The 20,599-nt window shown below is 37.9% G+C and overlaps 1 protein-coding gene across 1 annotated transcript; it reads right to left on the bottom strand.

Annotated features, from left to right (window-relative positions):
* Positions 1–4,416: 4,416 nt before the first annotated feature.
* On the bottom strand, positions 4,417–7,959 carry LOC110694841. The gene is made up of 4 exons (XM_021872005.1): positions 7,149–7,959; positions 6,155–6,494; positions 5,640–6,007; positions 4,417–5,435 (listed from the first exon to the last, which is right to left on the bottom strand). The coding sequence occupies exons 1-4, from the start codon at positions 7,957–7,959 to the stop codon at positions 4,417–4,419; spliced, it is 2,538 nt and encodes an 845-aa protein (XP_021727697.1).
* Positions 7,960–20,599: the final 12,640 nt, after the last annotated feature.

Genomic DNA, 20,599 nt, shown 5'->3' with positions numbered 1-20,599 from the left:
AAGTACTTTAGGATATTCTTGGCCGCAGTCCGATGCGCAACTCCTGGGTCTGATTGGTATTGGCTCGTAGCACTCAAGGCGTACGATACATCCGACCTAGTACATATAATGCCATACATGATCAATCCAATAAGCAAAGCATATGGAATCTGACTCATCCTCTCTCGCTCATCGGGTGTCTGTGGACACTGCTTCTTGCTGAGAGTTATGCCATGTTACATGGGTAGGCGCTCTCTCTTGGCCCCTTCCATGTTGAATTGTGCCAGTACCTTATCAATATAAGTACTTTAGCTTAATCCAATAATCCTTTTAGATCTATCTCTATAGATCTTGATGCCCAATATGTACTGTGCCTCTCCCAAGTACTTCACTGAAAAGCACTTTCCAAGCCAGCCCTTTACGGATTCTAACAGTTTAGTGCTGCTTCCAGTGAGTAATATGTCATCAACATATAAGACTAGGAATGTCATCCCACAGACCTTCTTGTAAACACAAGACTCATCTGGATTCTTGATAAAACCAAACTTACTAATGGCTTCATCGAATCGCAGATTCGATATCTCATAATCATAATATGCAGCAATCGCTAGGATAATCCAGACAGACTTAAGCATTGCGACTGGTGAAGAGGTTTCATCATAATCAACGCAGTGAATTTGCCTGTAACCTTTTGCCACTAGTCCAGCTTTGTATATAGATACATTTCCATCTTTGTCCGTTTTCAACTTGAAAATCCATTTACAACCTATAGGTTTGTAACCTTTGGGCAAATCAACCAAGTCCCAGACTTGATTTTCAGACATGGAGTCCATCTCTGATTTCATGGCTTATTGCCATTTTGCAGAGTCGGGGCTCGTCATAGTTTGTTTGTATGTCGCTGGATCAACTCCATCCATAACTAGGATATCTTGATCTTCGGTTAAGACAATACCAACTTATTTGTCTAATTGAGATCTTGGCCGTTGCGACCTACGCATGGTAATAGGTTGAGCATTTGCATTGTAGGTTTGACTCTAACCAATGTCATTAGCTACATCTAAAGCACTTTGATTGTCAGTTTTGTTAGGTTGACTTTGTTGTTCGTCCTCTCGAACTTCGTCGAGTTCGATTTTCCTCCCACTTGTCATTTTGGAAAGGTGTTCCTTCTCCAAAAAGACACCATCACTAGCAACAAACACATTGTTCCTAAATTTGGTTTAGAAGTAATACCCCTTGGTTTTTTTTGGGTAGCCCACATGATTGGGGTACAATAGGTCGTTGGTCTACTACCCTAGATCAAATTTACAATTTATAATCCTAACCTAACTCTATCAAGTTCACACTAGATAGTGACAAGCTAGGGTCAAACCATAAGGACTAAGTGTATTAATTTGAAGTAATAGACTAGTAGGAAGGTTGTGAGATAGGTAGAGAAACATCTAAAACACTACTTAAAGCAATTAGTAAGATATTCGGGAAAGGGGAATCCAATTACATTAATGAATTCAATAACAAGTCGCAATTAGATGATCATGATCTCAATTAGGAACGATTAAATAGTCAACTCACTCAGCGCAATTAAGCATGCTAATTATCCTACTAAGCTAATTCACTCCCGCGCAACAAGCCTAGCAACGGTATGGAAGAATCTAGACTCTCAATCAACTCACTTCCGCACAATTGAATGAAAGCACAATTAAGAACCAAGAATCAATTAGCTAAAAAGATTCTAGTCAATGTAAGCATCATCCAAACACAATAATCAAGAATCAATTGCATACTAATCACAACCAATCACTTAATTCATCAACCTAACCTTCATCCATTTTCCTAGAACAAAAACTAAGCAAACATAATGAAGAAAAACATGGAAAACAAGGTAAAACTAGAATTAAACCAAGAATCAAATAAGCAAACTAATTAACTACTCTAATCAACAATGAAATAAGCAAAAACAAGAATTAAACAAAGCAATAAAGGTGAGAGAAATTTAGAAAATCTCATTGAATAGATGAGAAGATAATCCAAAAAATTGCTTCTTCAAGCTCTCAAATCTCCATTAAAATCCAAGCTTTCTCTCTCTAAAACTACTCCTAAACTAGAGAGAGAAAATCCTAATCTAACCCTAATCCTAATTAGAGGAGAGAGGAAATGTAAAACTTCCCTTAAGGAAGTCTAAGAAGTCCTTTATTTATATTATAAGAAGAGAAAGAATGAAATCCGGAAATTATGCTCAAACAAGACCGAGAAACCCGTGCCCGCGGCAAGGTTTCTAAGAGGCATCTCCAGAAATTTGCAACACCTGGGAAGAAAAGAGGGTCGCGCCCGCGGCGGCTGCGCAGCCTAGCAGCATCTTGCTGATTTAAATGGCCATAACTTCTGTTCTAAGAAAGTCTCTTGGGGTGTGCAACCTACTGTTGGAAAGCTCTTCAAGTCTGGTTTCCAACGCAATTTGAACCGCCTCAATCCGATGTGTAGATCAAAAGTTATGGCTGAAAGAGTGAACAAGACTCGGTTCAAGGCCTTCTACGAGCTTCAAGCTTTCTTGTCTCAAGCTTCTTAGCTTCTTTCTTAGCTTTAAGCTTCTTCTATTGAACTTTCTTGCCTTTTCTCGGGTCATAAGCATGGAAGAAAGCGTCAAGCACCTACACAAATGACCAAGAGAGAAAAGAGTGAAAGAACCCATAGAAAAACATGCAAATCAAGCTAGAAATCGAGCAAAAAGCATACTATTCAAAACTAAGGCCTAAAACCATAAACTAAGACAAATATAACTAAAAAAAGACTAAAAGAAATAGAAATAACAAAGAAACACCGAAATAAACCTAAAACTAAGGGAGAAAAACGCCCTAATATGCGTTATAAATGACACTTATCATGTACATACTTATTTATACCATTAGAAAAATATTTATACCACTCCAACATTCAATGGTAATATTTATCTATTTAATGGTACTTTATTCATTCATGTTAATATTTACACGTTGCCATCCAATTTGTTTCAAAAAAAATAATTATTTTAACTATGGGTAATATTTAACTATTGGTGACCCTCCTTCTATTGGTGATATTCCAGCCCCTCTCTCATCAATTATTGAGGAAAAGGGTGATTTTTCCACCCAAAAAGATTTTGAGGAGGTTTTTCCTTTTTATTCTTTTTCTTTTTCTAATTTTCTTGATTTTTCTTTTTATTTTTCTTCTTTCTGTTGGCATCTCTCACCTCATTTGCGTGTAATAATCTTGTTGTACTTCCTTCTCCCGTCATTTTCCTACCGTTTATCCTATGAAATGTGTATTAGTGCATTTGACAAGCTCTTGCGTTCGTTGCAATATTATTTACTAGAGCGGTCAAGCTTGGACCTTAAGCAAGCTAACCTTTCTCGTGAAGTAACCCGTGTTTTATTGCTTTCATTTTCTTTTCTTTTTAGTATAAATTTTTACTAATGAAAATGTTTGTGTGCTCTTTGCTAGGTACATAACTTGATATACTTTGGTGAATTGGTATTGGATCAAGAATCAAGGAAGTTTGGCTCCTCTTTCTTAGCATATGGTATATAAGGCATAGCTTCAGAGGAAATTAGCTTTGAAGGGTTAAATTGGGTCATTTGCGGGTATTTACACCCACCTATATCCGGTAATATTTGTCCTTGCTCTTTCTCTAAAGGTTGGTGGCTTGAAGACTATGTGTTGGTGATGTAAAAACTAATAGAAAGTCTTAGTTAATACAAGCTTAATGGATCAAACTTAAGTGGAAAGAAAAAAAAAAGGTTGGTGTTTTAAGTCAAGTTACGGGTAAAGGTTTGTAGGTTGTTTTGGAAATGGTTAAGGAACGTTTTTTAGAGGAAAGAAGGATTAGCTTGTAAGGATTACTCACTTAAACAAACAAGATATGTAGGCAAGGATTACTCACTTAAAACCCACTAGTTGTTTAATTTGCATGGAAGGAAAACTCACTTAACCACTCAAATTCGTCAAGTTAAACTTAGAAAAAAACGATTTATCTTAACAACAAGAATAAATAGTTTGAAGGAGAAAACTTTCTTAATTCATATATCATAATCTTCCATACACTTACATTTCATAAACTTAAATAAAGAAAACAAACTAGTACTAAACTACACGCATTAAACAAGCTTAACATGTGTTTATTGTAACTAAACATGAAAGCTAAAACCTAGCCTAGAATCACGCCTATGCTAAGCAGATTTTCTTAACTGATTTTAGGATTTAATCAACCTTAATTAACCTCTTAAAAACTGCTGAAAAGAAGCTTAAAAACAGCCATAAAGAACCAGCAAAAAACGTGGAGTAACCTCCCCTTGATTCATGCCTTTCTTCATGCTAAATGTTTATGACTTGCAATGAAGTTTCTCCTTGCTTCAAGGACGCCTTTTCCTATGCCTAAGGCTGTTCAAAACGTGCCTAGGATGCCCATTAACATTCATAACCAGAATGTAAACAAGTAAACCCTTGGTTAGCAAGAAACGGTCCATGCGCACAAAAAGTATCTAACACTTGATCTTCAAATGACTTAGCAAGAATGATTTCTTTGTGAATTGGAATTGTAGGATGATCATGCTTGATTGGACTAATAGACTCTTCATGATTTGCATCATCCTCCCCTTCTTCGAAAGGAGTTGCCCTCAACTCATCATCTTCTAGATAAGGAGCCAAGTCACCCACGTTGAAAGTTGATGAAACTCCGAATTGCCCTCCAAGGTCCACTTTGTAAGCATTATCATTGATCTTTTCCATTATTTGAAAAAGTCCTTCTGCCCTAGGCATAAATTTGTGTTTCCTTTGTTTAGGAAACCTTTCTTTGCGCAAGAATATCCACACAAGATCACCCACTTCGAACTTCTTCATATTTCTCAAGTTTTTGTTAGCTTGCTTCTTGTATGACTCATTTGCCTTTTCTATGTTCTTCCTAACTTCTTTATGGACATCAATCATGAATTCTATATGCTCCTTGGCTGTCCCATGCACGAACTTATCTTTAGGAAGCGAAATGTAATCAATCGGCACATAAGGATTCACACCATACACAACTTCAAAAGGTGAATACTTTGTAGTTTTGCTTGGAGTTCTATTGTAGGAAAACTCTGCATGAGCTAACTTCAAGTCCCAATATTTACCTCCCTTATTCACTAAGGCACGAAGCAAAGAACCAAGAATTCGGTTCACCACTTCGGTTTGACCATCCGTTTGTGGATGATGGCTTGTTGAGAAAAGTAGCTTAGTACCCACGAGCCTCCACAAGGACTTCCAAAAATGGCTCACAAACTTAGTGTCACGATCCGAAACTATGGTTCTAGGCAAACCTTGTAATCTAGCCACTTCTTTAAAAAAAAGTTGCGCCACATTGAACGCATCATCCACCTTCTTACAAGCTATGAAATGAGCCATCTTTGAAAACCGATCAACGACCACCATGATAGAATCTTTTCCACGAGCTGTTCTAGGCAAGGCCATTATGAAATCCATACTCAAATCTTCCCAAGGTCTTTCGGGAATGGGCAAAGGCTTATACTCTCCCTTATGAAACGTCATTTTGGCTCTTTGACAAATAGAACACCTAGCCAAAACTTGGTGCACATTAGCTAACATTTTTGGCCAATAAAAATGACTTTGTAAGATTTCTAGGGTCTTTTGTATACCCATATGACCAGCAAGTCCTCCTCCATGAGCTTCCTTGATCAACAACTCTCGAATTGCACCTTTAGGAACACAAAGTTTGTTCCCTTTGAAAAGGAAACCATCTATTACGACAAATGAACCGTGGACTCCATTCTTGCAAGACTCCATGATTTCCTTGAGTTCAAGATCATCTTTGTATGATTCCTTCATGACCTCGAAACCAAGAATTTTAGTTTCCATGATTCCAAGAAGATTATGCCTTCTTGATAATGCATCCGCCACAATATTGGTTTTGCCTTTCTTGTACTTGGTTGCAAAGTTGAAAGATTGTAGGAATTCCACCCACTTAGCATGCCTTGCATTCAACTTCTTTTGCCCATGAATGAAGCTTAAAGATTCATGATCCGAATGTAAGATGAAAGGCTGTGGCCTCAAATAATGTGACCAATGATCCAAAGCTCGAACCATGGCATAGAATTCTTTGTCATAAGTGGAGTAATTCAATTTTCCTTGGCTCAATTTCTCACTAAAATACGCAATTGGCTTCTTCTCTTGGATTAGGACAGCCCCTATTCCTTTTCCACTTGCATCACACTCCACTTCAAATGGTTTCATGAAATCTGGAAGGGCTAGAACCGGCGCTTCACACATCTTCTTTTTCACCAACTCAAACGCCTTTTGAGCCTGTGGAGTCCATTGAAAGCTTCCCTTCTTTGTACATTCGGTGATGGGAGCCATAAGGGTGCTAAAATGTTCAATAAACCTCCTATAGAACGAAGTAAGTCCATGAAATGAACGAACCTCCGTGACTGTTTTTGGAATTGGCCATGAAGAAATGGCTTCCACTTTGCTTGGATCAACTTTAATTCCTTCACCTGAAACAATATAACCAAGGAAAACAATATATGTTAGCAAAAAATGGCACTTCTCCAACTTCCCATACAATTGTTTCTCTCTCAAGGTTTTGAAAATCTCTTCCAAGTGTTTCAAGTGCTCCTCCTCATTTTTACTATAGATGAGAATGTCATCTAAGTAAACAACTACAAACTTCCCCAAAAATGGCCTCAACATTTCGTTCATAAGTCTCATAAAGGTGCTTGGAGCATTTGTTAATCCAAATAGCATAACAAGCCACTCATACAAACCATGCTTAGTTTTAAAGGTTGTTTTCCATTCATCACCTTCCCTCATTCTAATTTGGTGATATCTACTCCTCAAATCTATCTTGGAAAACACTTGAGCTCCACTCAACTCATCTAACATATCATCAAGTCTAGGAATAGGAAACCTATACTTAATGGTTATGTTATTCACCGCCCTACTATCAATACACATCCTCCATGTTCCATCCTTTTTTGGCACTAACAAAGCTGGAACGGCACAAGGACTCATGGATTCTCTCACGTAACCCATTTGCATCAACTCCTCAATTTGTCTTTGTAATTCCTTAGTTTCCATGGGATTGCATCTATAAGGGGGTTTATTCGGAAGGGGGGCTCCCGGAATCAAATCTATTTGATGTTCTATACCACGAATAGGAGGCAACCCTTGTGGTAATTCATTAGAAAAAACATCTTCATACTCCTTGATCAATGCGGCTAGCCTAGGGTTTTGTTGGACAAAACCTTCGTGTTCCTCTTTAGAAAACAATAAGAACACTTCATCTTCCTTCTCCAAAGAGTTTTCGAATTCTTCTAAGGAAAGCAACAAAATGTCCTTTCTTTTGGGCTCTTTTTGTGGTGGTGGGGATTGTGTTTGGGAAAGGCTTTTTTGTGGTGGTAAGGGGTGCAACACTTTCTTGCTGCCTTGGTGAGTAATGGTGTAGGTGTTTGATAGGCCATCATGTACTGATTTTTTGTCACTTTGCCATGGCCTCCCTAACAAAATGTGACAAGCATCCATGGGAATGACATCACATAAAATTTCATCCACATACGAACCAATCTGAAATTTTACTAGACATTGTTTTCTAACTCCCGTACTCTTGCTCTTATCAAGCCAACTCAACTTGTAAGGAGTAGGATGTCTAGTAGTCTTCAAGTCAAGTTTCTTAACAAGATCACTTGACACAACATTAGCTTCACTGCCACTATCAACAATCAAGTCACACACATCTTCATTAACCTTGCATTTGGTTAAGAAGACATTTTCTCTTTGAATTGGGGTTTTCTCAACCTCCACGTGCATTTGGAGGGCTCTCCTCATTACTAGACTATTTTTTTCGGGAAAACAGTCATCAACTTGCTCCTCCTCCTCATTAGAATCATAAGACTCTAAAGGTACATTTTCACTACCATTTTCGTTCTCCTTCTCTTCTTCAAGGACAAAAGGTTGTGCCATCATATTCTTAAGCTCTCGTATGGTTAAAGCTCTTGCATTAGGACAATCTCTCTTGTAATGTCCTCTTCCATGACATTTGAAACAAACAATGTCACTTAAGTCTCCGGTTTTGGCTTTTCCTTTTTCTTTTTGTGAAAGATCAAACGAGGCAGGGTTCTTTTTGGTAGTGGAATTTGGAAAGGAAGGGGTTTCTTATGGTGGGTTAAATGGGCGTTTGAATTTTGGGTCAAAAGGGTTCGAAGGTTTCTTCTTCTTCTTTTGATTGTCAAATTTCACCGAAAGCTTACAAGCTTCATCAAAGGTCAGATTGGGTTGCACTTCTACTTTCTCATAAATGTCCTTATCCAAACCAGCCATAAACCTCCCTAATTTGAGTTCTTCATTTTCCACTATTTCACACACAATGGAAAGTTTCTCAAATTCTTTAATGTATTCCTCCACACTACTCCCTCCTTGCTGCAAAGTGCTCCATTTCACATACATGGATTGCTTGTAATTAGAAGGAACAAATCGTCCCCTAAGTTTCTTCCTAAGCTTGGTCCATGTAGAAATACGAGTTTTCCCATTGCTTTCTCGTTTTCTTTGGACTCCTTTCAACCAAGTTTTAGCATACTTGGCTATCTTTACCTTAGCAATCTTGTACTTTTGTTCATCTTCCTCAACGTCTTTGAACTCAAAGTACCTCTCAAGTGATTGCTCCCACTCCAAGTACTTCTCAGGGTCAAGAGTACCATCAAAAAGGTCTACATCCACCTTTAGACTCTTGTCATCACATCTAGGAGGGTTTTGACGCCCATCCCTTTGTTCTTGTGTCAACAAACGAGCCATTAGAGCCATTATATTACCATGTAATTGCTCATTGGTTTCCAAGAGTCTTTGTTGGTTTTCCTCCATCATTCTAAGTCTCCTTTGGTCAATGGTTTCATTTGGGTTTGCTTGATCCATTATGGACAGAAATGCCCCCTACCTGACGCGCCAAATGATGTAAAAACTAATAGAAAGTCTTAGTTAATACAAGCTTAATGGATCAAACTTAAGTGGAAAGAAAAAAAAAGGTTGGTGTTTTAAGTCAAATTACGGGTAAAGGTTTGTAGGTTGTTTTGGAAATGGTTAAGGAACGTTTTTTAGAGGAAAGAAGGATTAGTTTGTAAGGATTACTCACTTAAACAAACAAGATATGTAGGCAAGGATTACTCACTTAAAACCCACTAGTTGTTTAATTTGCATGGAAGGAAAACTCACTTAACCACTCAAATTCGTCAAGTTAAACTTGGAAAAAAACGATTTATCTTAACAACAAGAATAAATAGTTTTAAGGAGAAAACTTTCTTAATTCATATATCATAATCTGCCATACACTTACATTTCATAAACTTAAATAAAGAAAACAAACTAGTACTAAGCTACACGCATTAAACAAGCTTAACGTGTGTTTATTGTAACTAAACATGAAAGCTAAAACCTAGCCTAGAATCACGCCTACGCTAAGCAGATTTTCTTAACTGATTTTAGGCTTTAATCACCCTTAATTAACCTCTTAAAAACTGCTGAAAAGAAGCTTAAAAACAGCCATAAAGAACCAGCAAAAAACGTGGAGTAACCTCCCCTTGATTCATGCCTTTCTTCATGCTAAATGTTTATGACTTGCAATGAAGTTTCTCCTTGCTTCAAGGACGCCTTTTCCTATGCCTAAGGCTGTTCAAAACGTGCCTAGGATGCCCATTAACATTCATAACCAGAATGTAAACAAGTAAACCCTTGGTTAGCAAGAAACGGTCCACGCGCACAAAAAGTATCTAACACTTGATCTTCAAATGACTTAGCAAGAATGATTTCTTTGTGAATTGGACTTGTAGGATGATCATGCTTGATTGGACTAATGGAATCTTCATGATTTTCATCAGTTGGTTTGTTGCATTGATTACTTTCTTTTCCCCTTCCATGGACTCCTATGATTTATGATTTGAGTGTATTGTCTCATTCAAGCTTGGGGGAGGGTATTCTATCATGCTTGGGTAGAATGTTGGTCCATTTTTGACATGCACTTGAGTATATTCATTTCCATGTGTTTTCTTATATTTTGAAAAATTCCAAAAAGATTTTTGTTTCTATCAAGGCAATTTGCAATGTGTTTTGTTTTATTCTTGATTTGGACATAATACTTTTGGATTTGTGTTCTTGAATGATTTTCTTCCTAAAAGTAGTGGTTTGCACGCTTTGAAATATCATGGGTTGATTTTAGGATAGAATATGCTAAGGTAGTATGTTAAGAACTTTGGGACCTTGAACCCCTAGTCTACTTGTTCGTTTGTGGTAAGAAGAAGTTGCTTCCTATAGTGAATTTGAAGCCAATAGTGAGTTTTTGCTACAACCATGTGAGGTTTTGTTTCTCTAGCTTTCTACCTATTTTGCATGAGTGGCACATGGATCCTTGACAATCACTTACTTTATTTAGAACTTGCCTTTTATCTCCCGAGATCGCGACCGAACCATTTAGGAAGGACGAAGGCATCTTTTTGGGGTGGTTATTTTTGCTTTTCTAGGTTTCGATTTTACATTTTTGATTTTGGGTTTACATTTGCCTCCTTGCTAACCATTTGAGCCTTACCTTTTTTTTTTCTAGCCATATTATTAGACTTCATACCATTTGTTTCATTATTTCCACGTTTGGTTCTTGTAAAGCTAGTGGTAATGAGTTTGTTTAGTGATTATAAGTGCAATAGTTTTAAGGTATGAGCTCATTTTGTATAGCAAATATGTATTGTGTATAAGTTTGTGAATAAAAGCAAATGTAAAGTTAAAAAAGCCGTCCAAATCAAAAGTGGCGAGGACAAAGCAATAAAAAAAATTAATTTGAAAAGCACAAATGTATTTTGATGCAGTTAAGATTTCCCTAGTTTAGGGCATTGAGGACAATGCTCGATTTAAGCTTGGGGGAAGCGTGTCTACGCTTTATATATATATGTTCGTGATTTTTCTTTGAATAAGATTGGGGGTGTTAATATTTTTGTTTGAGTTTTGGTGATAACTTGATTATGGTGTTGAGAATTGGCCATTCTTATGCTTCACAATTAAGTATACCACCAATTTTCAAATTTTTAGCCTACCTTTCCCCTTTTTGCCCATACGTTACAACCCTTCAAAGACCTTTTGACCTTTGTGGTTGAGTCACAAGTTGGTGGAGGGAGATGGGAGTCAAGCTTATGGTGCGGTTTGCATAGTCAAGATGTCGAGTATCCCTAAAATCTCTTCTTTTCTGGTTCCCTAGTAGAATCATTGAGATGGTCACTAGAGGTGAATTTGAATCTAGTACGGAGAACGCGGTAAGATCGTTTGGGATGAAGGTGAATTGTGTCTTATTAGTTCTCTATGCTTAGCATTTCTTATGTTTCAATCAACCTTGGATATCTTGAAGCGTGCATTCCTCTATTGTTTAGAAAGACTTGTATTCATTTGTGATTGTTCATTTGCAAAAGTCCATTCATGAAAATTTGTTTTCCTTCCTTTTCTTTTGATTTCCTTTTTATGCTTTGCCTTGTTTTGCTTCGTTTTTTTTTCAAGAGTTGTGGGTTAAACTCTTAGGAAACCCCCACAAGAGCACCACAAAGAAACACTTGTTAGATTTTGGGTGAATTTTGTCAAAAATCAATCTTTTGACATATGCTTCGCTACCCCAAATCTTAAGAATAGACAACCGTGGAGGTTTCTTCGTCCATAATTCAAATAGAGACTTTTCAACAGCTTTTGACGGAGCACAATTCAGTGCTAGTGCCGCAGTTAGAAGTGTGTGTCCCCAGTAGGAGAGGAAGTTCACTTAGACCCATCATTGATCGAACCATGTCTAATAAGGTTCGATCCTCTGTTAAGACACTCCGTTCCATTGTGGAGTTTCGAGAGGTGTTAATTATGAAAGAATACTATTTTCTTTCAAGTGATCATCAAATTCGTGGCTCAAATACTCGCCACCTCAATCCGATCGAAGTGCTTTGATATTCTTGGCAAGTTGATTTTCAACTTCACTCTTAAACTCTTTGAATTTCTCAAAAGATTCATATTTGTTCGACATAAGGTAGACATAGCCATATCTACTATAGTTGTCCGTGAAGGTGATGAAATATCGACTACCATTCCTTGTAGGTAAACTCATTGGTCCACATACATCCATATTTATGTCACCTAATAAGTCACTAGCCTAATAGACATCCTTCGTAATTTTCAAACGACTCCAATTCGAATGAGTCAGGAATACCCTCATGAAGAAGTTTCTTGATGCTTTTGATGTTAATGTGTCCAAAAAAATGACAATGCCACAAGTAGGTTTGATTCGACTCAATGGTCTTAGCTCTTTTGGCAGTATCGTCAATTTGTCTAATCATATGTAAAACACGCAATTTTTATTGAACATTTAAGCAAGACATTTCAAAAACAAACCAATGTTTAAGTCTTGTGATCAAAGTAACCCGGTGTCCAACACCATAGATCAAAAGTACCTGAGGTAGATACAACATTCCTCTCCTCCTCATCCTTTCGGAAGAGCTTGCATTCCCTCTTATAGTGTCCTTGACCACCATAATAGAAGCATCACATCTTCGCCTTGTTATTGAACTCCCTCTTCCTTGCTCTTAAGGGCCTTTCGGTTGCTCCATAGGAGGTGGCTCGGTGAAGCAGTTGCACCACCTCTTATAAAGAGTATGTCTCCTTTCCCGCAACTATATGCACTCTAAGTGCAACATAGCCCGAGTGGAGTGAAGTAAGCAAGATATGACCCGCCATCTCATCCTCTAATGAGATTCCGAGAAGCTCCATGTGCTTGAAGAGCCTAGTCATTCTGAGCACATGAGGTCGGAGGGGCATACCGGGTCTCAATTTGGTATTGTATACCCTTGACCAAAGCCGACGCCTCTCCTTAGCAAGACAACCTACTTTTGGTGGTATCTTCATGTTCGAGAGTGACCTAGTCACATCAAACACGAGACCATCATAGTTTCCATTGTCACTCTTGGTGACTCTCACATTGACAACGTCCTCAAGTGCTTTGAGGAACATGTTCGGAAAAAAGGAGAGCTTTTCCTTCCAATCTTCCGAGATGGAATTAGCTATTAGTCGTGAGACTTTCTTGCAATTGGAAGAACATTTATCATGAGCCTCATCGCTCATGATTCCCTTAGAAAAGAAGATTGGAATAGGAGTATCAAGAGTGTACTCCAAGGAACTATTCCAAAGAGTTTTCCTGAGTTCCTCTTCCCATTCCATGAAGTTGACCAAGTTAAGGCTAAAAGCTAACTTGTCAGGGAGTTTCGGGCACATAGAGTTGTTGTTGATTGAGTTATTTGCAGAAATGTTTCTACAATTGAAAGAATTTAAAATGAAAAACAATTCATAAACCAATAAGATTGAAATTTAAAGCATACATGCAAATTTTCAATCTTAATAAGCATTTTATCCACGCATTAACATTTGTCCCTTTTAGGCAAGAATAAAATGATTCCAAGATCCCAAATATCAAGAAGTGATTAAGCATGCTTTGGCTTGTCTTAACACTTAATATTTTAGGGCAAGCAATCCAATTGCTAATAGCTTCAAGCTACTCTTGGTTAGATAAAATGTTGCATCTAATTCTTACTTGACATTTTATCTCCATTGCCACAACATCTAAGGATTCCTTACTGATATCGTTGATCTTAACCAAGACGACTTGTATACCTAGTATACCTTACGTTCCTAGGGAAGCGGTGATGCCTCACTTTGGCGTAGCCCATCACCACGCGCATTAGTTTGGTAAGTGTCGTTCTTGGAATGGAAATTTTGGCTCAATATTATAGGGACCTAGGGTTTCTATTTTTGTTGATTTAAGTGAACTTAATTAATCATCGCAACATTTCAAATCCTACACATGCATCTATCATACAATTCAATCATATATTAACACAATATATATAAATCATACGAATAAGATGCATTTGGCAACTAGCATGACCCCTTGAGTCTTCAAATCTTCAAGGGTCTCCGATGCAACTTCTTGGCTTGTCTTCTTAGAAACGCTGTCTTCGAGACATCTCCGCCAATCTATGCAACTACTAGTTGCTACAACTAGGAATAATCTAATATTAAGGTACCAAAATACGTAACGTTACGCAAACTGTATTTAGATTTACAAAAATACATAACGGATCGCAGTCCGTATTTACTATCCTAGTTGGGCCCCAGTAGTTGCCATTTTCATAAAACCCGTGAAACAATATACAACGATAAACAAGTAACTTAGGTGCTTAATCTGATTAACGCGACTAATTAAAACTAGTCAAAGTTGTTAAACATTTTATGTGATTAAAACGCAATTAGATCAAGCAATTAACGAAGCTCCCACTAAATTCCGCATCCAAGTTTATTAATCCAATTAATTATGTCGATAAACCCAAACTTTGTCAAAATATTTTGCAAGTGCCGGAGGAACCGAGGCCTAGCCTCGTTAAAATAATTAATTAAATAAATAATTAAAACGGCCCAAATACGCAAAACAATAACCCATCGCAAGCCTAAGTACCTAGCATCAAAACCATGGGCCTAAGCTTGCTAGGCACCAAGGCTTAAGGTTCGCATGCCAAGGGAGCTGGCCTGCCCACCCAGCAGCGCTCCCACTACCTGCTAGCACCAGCAGCCTCACAAAATGCTTTGCATGCTTGCCTGCTGCTAGCATTGGCAACTTGTAGGTGGCCTGCCAGGATGGCTGCTCGCTGCCCCTAGTGCCGCATCAAACCGAAGCAAACTACTTAATTCGCAGCACATAGCAACCACATTGCAGCAACAAGTGTGCACTAGCTTTCACACGCCACACACTTGTGCACCAAGGGGGGCAAGGCAGCCCACACATACACCTTGGTAGCCACATGTGGGTTGCGTGACTAGCCCGGCAAGCCCAAGGGTGTGTTTAAAGAAATTCTTCCCTCGATTTGCGTGCACTTGTCTCGGGATTTCAATTCCCGATTTATGTGTGATAAAAATTAATTATAAATTTATTTTAGAACAAATTTAGAGCAAAAATAAAATAAAACAAGTCCAACTTATTTAAATACAACTTTAGTAGTGCACAAACCTAAATTATTCAAGAACCATTCTTAAATCAATTTAGGTTCATCTTGATGCTACAAAATTGAAGGCTGTACTCATAATTAATTTAATCAAATATAAATTAATAATGAGATTTGACAATTTTAAGGGGGTTGGAAAATTAAACCCTTTCATCTAATGAAAAGTTTTCAACACTAACTTGTGTGAAATTGAAAAATTACATCTTCCAATATGAAGATTAATTAAATTTCAATAACAAGTTTTGAAATTTTAGGACTTTAGTCAACTAAAAAATGATTAAATCCAAAAATTAGTTCAATATGGAATTTAGCAATCAAAGTTTCAACCAAATAAACAATTAAAGATTGGATCTTTAACATATTAGGGACTTCAAAATTAAAAGTTCACCATAAACATTCACACTTGAAGCAATTTATTTGCAAAAATGTGAAAATATAAAGTTTATGTGAAAAATGAACTCACCAAATCAAGCACCAATTATGACTTAATAAACATGCTTAATAAGGTTTATAATTGTTGTAGATTAGTGATGCAACCATACATTTAATCTACCTTTAACATGCCATAATTAATCAAGGTTTAAAGATTTAAAATTTTTCGTCAAAAACGAAAAACCCCTCGAAAAACATGTTTTTGGGTGGATTTTGGCTTCTGGATAGCCCTCATAGAGTTCAAAAACGATTAAGAACATCGATTTCACATAAAAATCACTATTTTTGAGTCGAAATCTGGGTTCGTTTGCCAATATTAGTAAAACACGAGATTAAAACTAATTAAAACGAGCTTCTAATCTAATTAGAAAGAAAAACAAGAATTTAAATCCATTTTAAATACCCTCAATTAATTATTAGTTACAATAATTAAAATGAGCACGGCTCAGATACCGTTGTTGGGTTTTCGTAGCGTCCAACGCTACGCAGAAGAGAAACCCGCCCAAGACCGCCCACTAATTAAAGCAACTAAACATGCAATCACATAATTAACAACATAAGACAGAGAAAGAAAAAAGACATTCTTACCCTTGACGCGTGCTTCGCTCGATTCACGAGCTCTTACTTCAAAGCTCGAGCCATGAAAGTGCAACGGCCTCCTACGGCTCGCACCCTCGACCCGACCCGAACAGTCTTAATCCCAAAGGTTAGTCGGGACTTGACCAAACAAAACAAGAGTATTACGAACTTAAAGGTTTTCTCACTAATGATGAGATGCCTTATTGGGTTCAACCCAAGTGATATTTCCCAAACCAAGGTTGGGCTGCTGGCCAGCCTTCCCACGCACATGCGCAGCTAGCCAGCACACACAGCCAGCTAGCACATGCAATGGTGGTGCGTGCTGCTGTGCGAGTAGCGAGGTGCTTGGTGCTACACACTAGCAAGCACACATAGCTACACACACGCACACACAACACGCTGCTGCTTTGCGTGTGTTGTGCGAGTGCGCTGCTTGGTGCGAGGTTGCGAAGATTTGGGCGCTAGGCCCTAGCATGCTAGCAAGCACGCACAACATACATTTGCAAGGCATGCACCATGCTTGCGATGCTTGCATTCTAAGCGCAGCCTAGCTACGGCTATGCATGTGGCTGGGTGTGATGCCCACCACGCTAGCATGCATGCGCTTGGTACCCTTGCCTAGCCTAGCACTTGCATGGCTAAGCCAATGCAAGGTTACGGCTTGGCTCATACTTGTCGCTTATTTTATTCTACGTCTCGTCGAATTCTAAATTCAACTCGACATCCGACACTCGGTTTCAACGATGTAAGCTCGACATTCGACGTCTTTGTTCATAATACTTTAATGACTCATCTAATCCTTCGGATTGATTCGTCGTCTCAGATTGGTTATTCGATAGGGGTGTGACCCGAAGGGTTCATTTAGATTAAGCCATAATATTAATTATGCATTTATATTACTGATCGGAAGCGGCCTCCACCTAGGCATTCCGATCACTTGATCTCATTGAAGAATTTGCTTTCTAATAATTCCGAACCCTCTATCGGAATTATACACTTGTTGGAAGGACACCATTCCTCTCAAGGAAAGCATGTTAAGTGATTTATTATATGGAAATTTTATAATATATGATATAACTTTTCTATATATAGACTAGTATGGCCCATAGATTCTAATTACGATCTGCGCATCGAGATTTATTTTTGTAATATAAATACGGTATACGTACCATTAAGTATTTTTGTAATTTATTTTATTTTATTTAAGTAGTAAATAGAACAGAATAATATTACAGGTTGCAGTTAATCCAGGAAGCGAATAGAGTAAAGGACCAAAGGAGTAAGGTGGATGAGATCCATTAAGATTCAAGTGGGAGCTTTTTGCTTTATTAGTTTTCTTAGGATTAATGGGCCATATGATGTCATGTTTTATTTATGGATTAATAGATTATGCATTTTAGATTTTATTGATGCTTGTGATGATGCGCTAGAGTTCACTAAATAATCACAATATAATAAATCTAGGTCCCGATAATATTGAGATTGCTTTTCCAATTAGATACCCAACAAGCCTTCGATCGTGAGTGGTGGGTCTGACTCCGCAGGGTGTCACTTATTATCTTAGGTAATTTGGGGTAGATAACTTTCTACACATTTAATTGGTTATGCTCAACAAGATTACCTATATCGTTTAGAACCTGAAGTAAAGGGTAATAATTAAACATGTGATGGGTAATTATTCAACCAAGAGTTACAAGAGTTGTAATTAGTAAAGAGTTTATATAGCTTGAAAATGTAATGCTTGATGGTAGGGCCTTAGTCCAGTCAACTATTACACAAATAAAGGATCTTAGAATCACTTAATTCAATTAGGATCAATTAATATTGAATAAAGTATTTTAAAGTAACCTATTTAATTCTCTTATGGTGCTTTAAATTTTATTAAACATAATTATTGAACTTTGCCTCGTTTTTGTTTGTAGATGAATAGCTTTAACGACAACACTAACTTGCCCATAAACTTGAAAACAAGCCTAAATCTCATAAATTTCAAGGATTGGGAAAATGAGCTAAGAAATGTTCTTAAGAGCCACAAGCTCGAAGCTCGGTTATACAGTCCCATTGAAAGCAGATTCACAGTGGGGTTAACTCCTGAAAGGCATGCGAAAGATGTTTCAAGTGTAGAGAAAATTAGGAATCTAATGTTAGCTTTTATTCCAACCTGTTGGAAGAGAAGGTTTAAAGATTATGAACCAACCTTACTGCGAGAATGCCTACATGCTATCTGTAGAGGTGGCATAGGGGCATTAGGAAGTGGAGGCATCATTGAAAAGAATGTCAAGGAAATTTTTTATTCGATTCCCATGGTATATTACTCTTGGATTGACAGTGTAAGGTTTGATACTTACAATATTCATTATAAGATAATGGCTAAGATACTCATACTTGGTAAGTTAGTTAGGACCCATGTCAAGGAATTGATTAAGTTACTCAATTGGATGGATATCGTTTAATGATGATTTTGCTCATGACACTATTGTATTTTCACTCCATGCTGGATTTGATCTCGTCAAGCTAATTCATGATGATGAAGGCTCTACAATCACGCTTGTCGACTTATTGATCTACCACATAGAGGAGTTTTTGAACAAAGAAGGAAGCTAGTGCTTCTATTGCGGTAGGTGGTCTTACCACTTACCAGGATATCCCAACAACATGCCGTTAAAAACGGAAGGTAAGGAGTTACCTAATATTTATGTTGTAGAAATTAACCTTACTTCCTCTTCCACAAGGGTATTCGATACCGGTTATGGTGCTCACATTGTTATTGACATGCAGAGCTTAAGAGTGATTAAAAGGCTAGCAAAATGAGAGATGATGCTTTGAGTTGGAAATGGAGAAAATGTTGTTGCACTTGCTATTGGAAGCTATGAACTCAAGCTCTCATCTGGAATCGTTTTGGTTCTTAATACCTGTTATTATGTTCTTGCGATTACTAAAAACATTGTTTCAGTTCCTGTTTTAGATACTGAAGGTTTTTCTTTTGAAATAAAAAACAAATTATGTTTTATTTCAAGGAATAATGTGTTATATGCTAGCGCGAAATTGGTTAATGGTTTATATGTATTAGATTATATAACCCATGCCTATAAGATAGATCATAAAAAGCAATGAACAGATGGTTCAAACCTAACTTACCTATGGCATTGTAGGTGTTTGGGGGTCTTTTATGTCCTTCGGGAGAGTTACAATTTCCTAGCAGACTTCCTTCTTACGCCTGTACCTGCACCTAGCAGACTTCCTTCTTACGCCTGTACCTGCACAAGTAACGGAGACTCCGGATGGGGGTGGGAGTTCCGCCTCCGAAGATTAAGTTAGTATCTTTTCGAAGTGGAATAAGAACAATAAAAGCTTCTCGGTTCGAGAGCGTTTCAGTAGGTTTGGGCTTTGTTTGTTTTTGTGTGGTTGCAATTAATGTATGTCATAAATGAGGTCTACCCTTACTATTTATAGTAAGGGAGAACTGTACCTCAATTAGGGTATAAGGGACACGTGTCTGCAAAGGGATTGGGCCTTTGCAGACCGTTGAAAGATTGACACGTGTCAAGCCTTTATTGGGCCACGTGTCTTAGGGTATTTTCACCCTAAACAGTAGGTTAGGTCATATTAACCAATCACGCATCCAAAAATTACTAAAGGATGGAATGCTTTCATCATTTGATTGTGAATAATTTGAAAATTGAGAGTCATGCTTGTTAGGTAAAATGACCAAGTCACCTTTTACAAGAATAGGTGAATGAGCTAGTGACCTTTTGGGACTCATACATACAGATGTGTGTGGACTAAAGGCTTCAAAATCTAGAGGTGGGTTTAGCTACTTCATTACTTTTATTGATGATTTAAGTAGATTTTGTTATATCTACTTAATGAAGCATAAGTTTGAATCCTTTGAAAAGTTTCTGAATTACCCCTACCTCATCCGGGATTTCCCGTGTGAGGTTTTTGAAATATTTCCCTAGTTGTAAAATGCCCTCATCCGTCATTTTGCCGCATGGGGCTGGCTTGGGGCAAGTCCAAAAATCTCCCTCATCCGGCGTTTTGCCGTCTGGGATGTTTAATATACACCCATCCGGCATTGTGCCGCATGGGACCCCTTTGAGCCAACTTTGTTTTTATTCAGACTAGTCATAAGTAACCCCATCCGGCCTTTAGCCGTATGGGGGTGGTTTGATCAACCTTTGCTTTCAAACATCTTTCAAATTGTCCCCATCCGGCATTTAACCGTATGGGGGTAGTTTGAGGAGCCTTGGCTTTTTCTCAAACATCATTCAAATTGCCCCCATCCGGCATTTAACCGTATGGGGGTCGTTTGAGCAGCCTTGTTTTTTCTCAAACATACAAATAGCCCCCATCCGGCTTTTACCCGTATGGGGGTCGTTTGAGCTTCCCTGGCTCAAACTTCGTTTCAAATTGCCCCCATCCGGCTTTTAACCGTATGGGGGTCTTTTGAGCAGCCTTGGCTTTTTCTCAAACGTTGTTTAAATTGCCCCCATCCGGCGTCTAACCGTATGGGGCTTGTTTGAGCAGCCTTGGCTTCTTCT

The sequence above is a fragment of the Chenopodium quinoa genome, unplaced genomic scaffold (genome assembly GCF_001683475.1).
Source record: "Chenopodium quinoa cultivar QQ74 unplaced genomic scaffold, ASM168347v1, whole genome shotgun sequence".
In the NCBI taxonomy this organism is placed as follows: domain Eukaryota; kingdom Viridiplantae; phylum Streptophyta; class Magnoliopsida; order Caryophyllales; family Amaranthaceae; genus Chenopodium; species Chenopodium quinoa.
The sequence above is the reverse complement of the archived record's forward strand: the minus strand, read 5'-3'. Positions and strand labels throughout refer to the sequence as shown.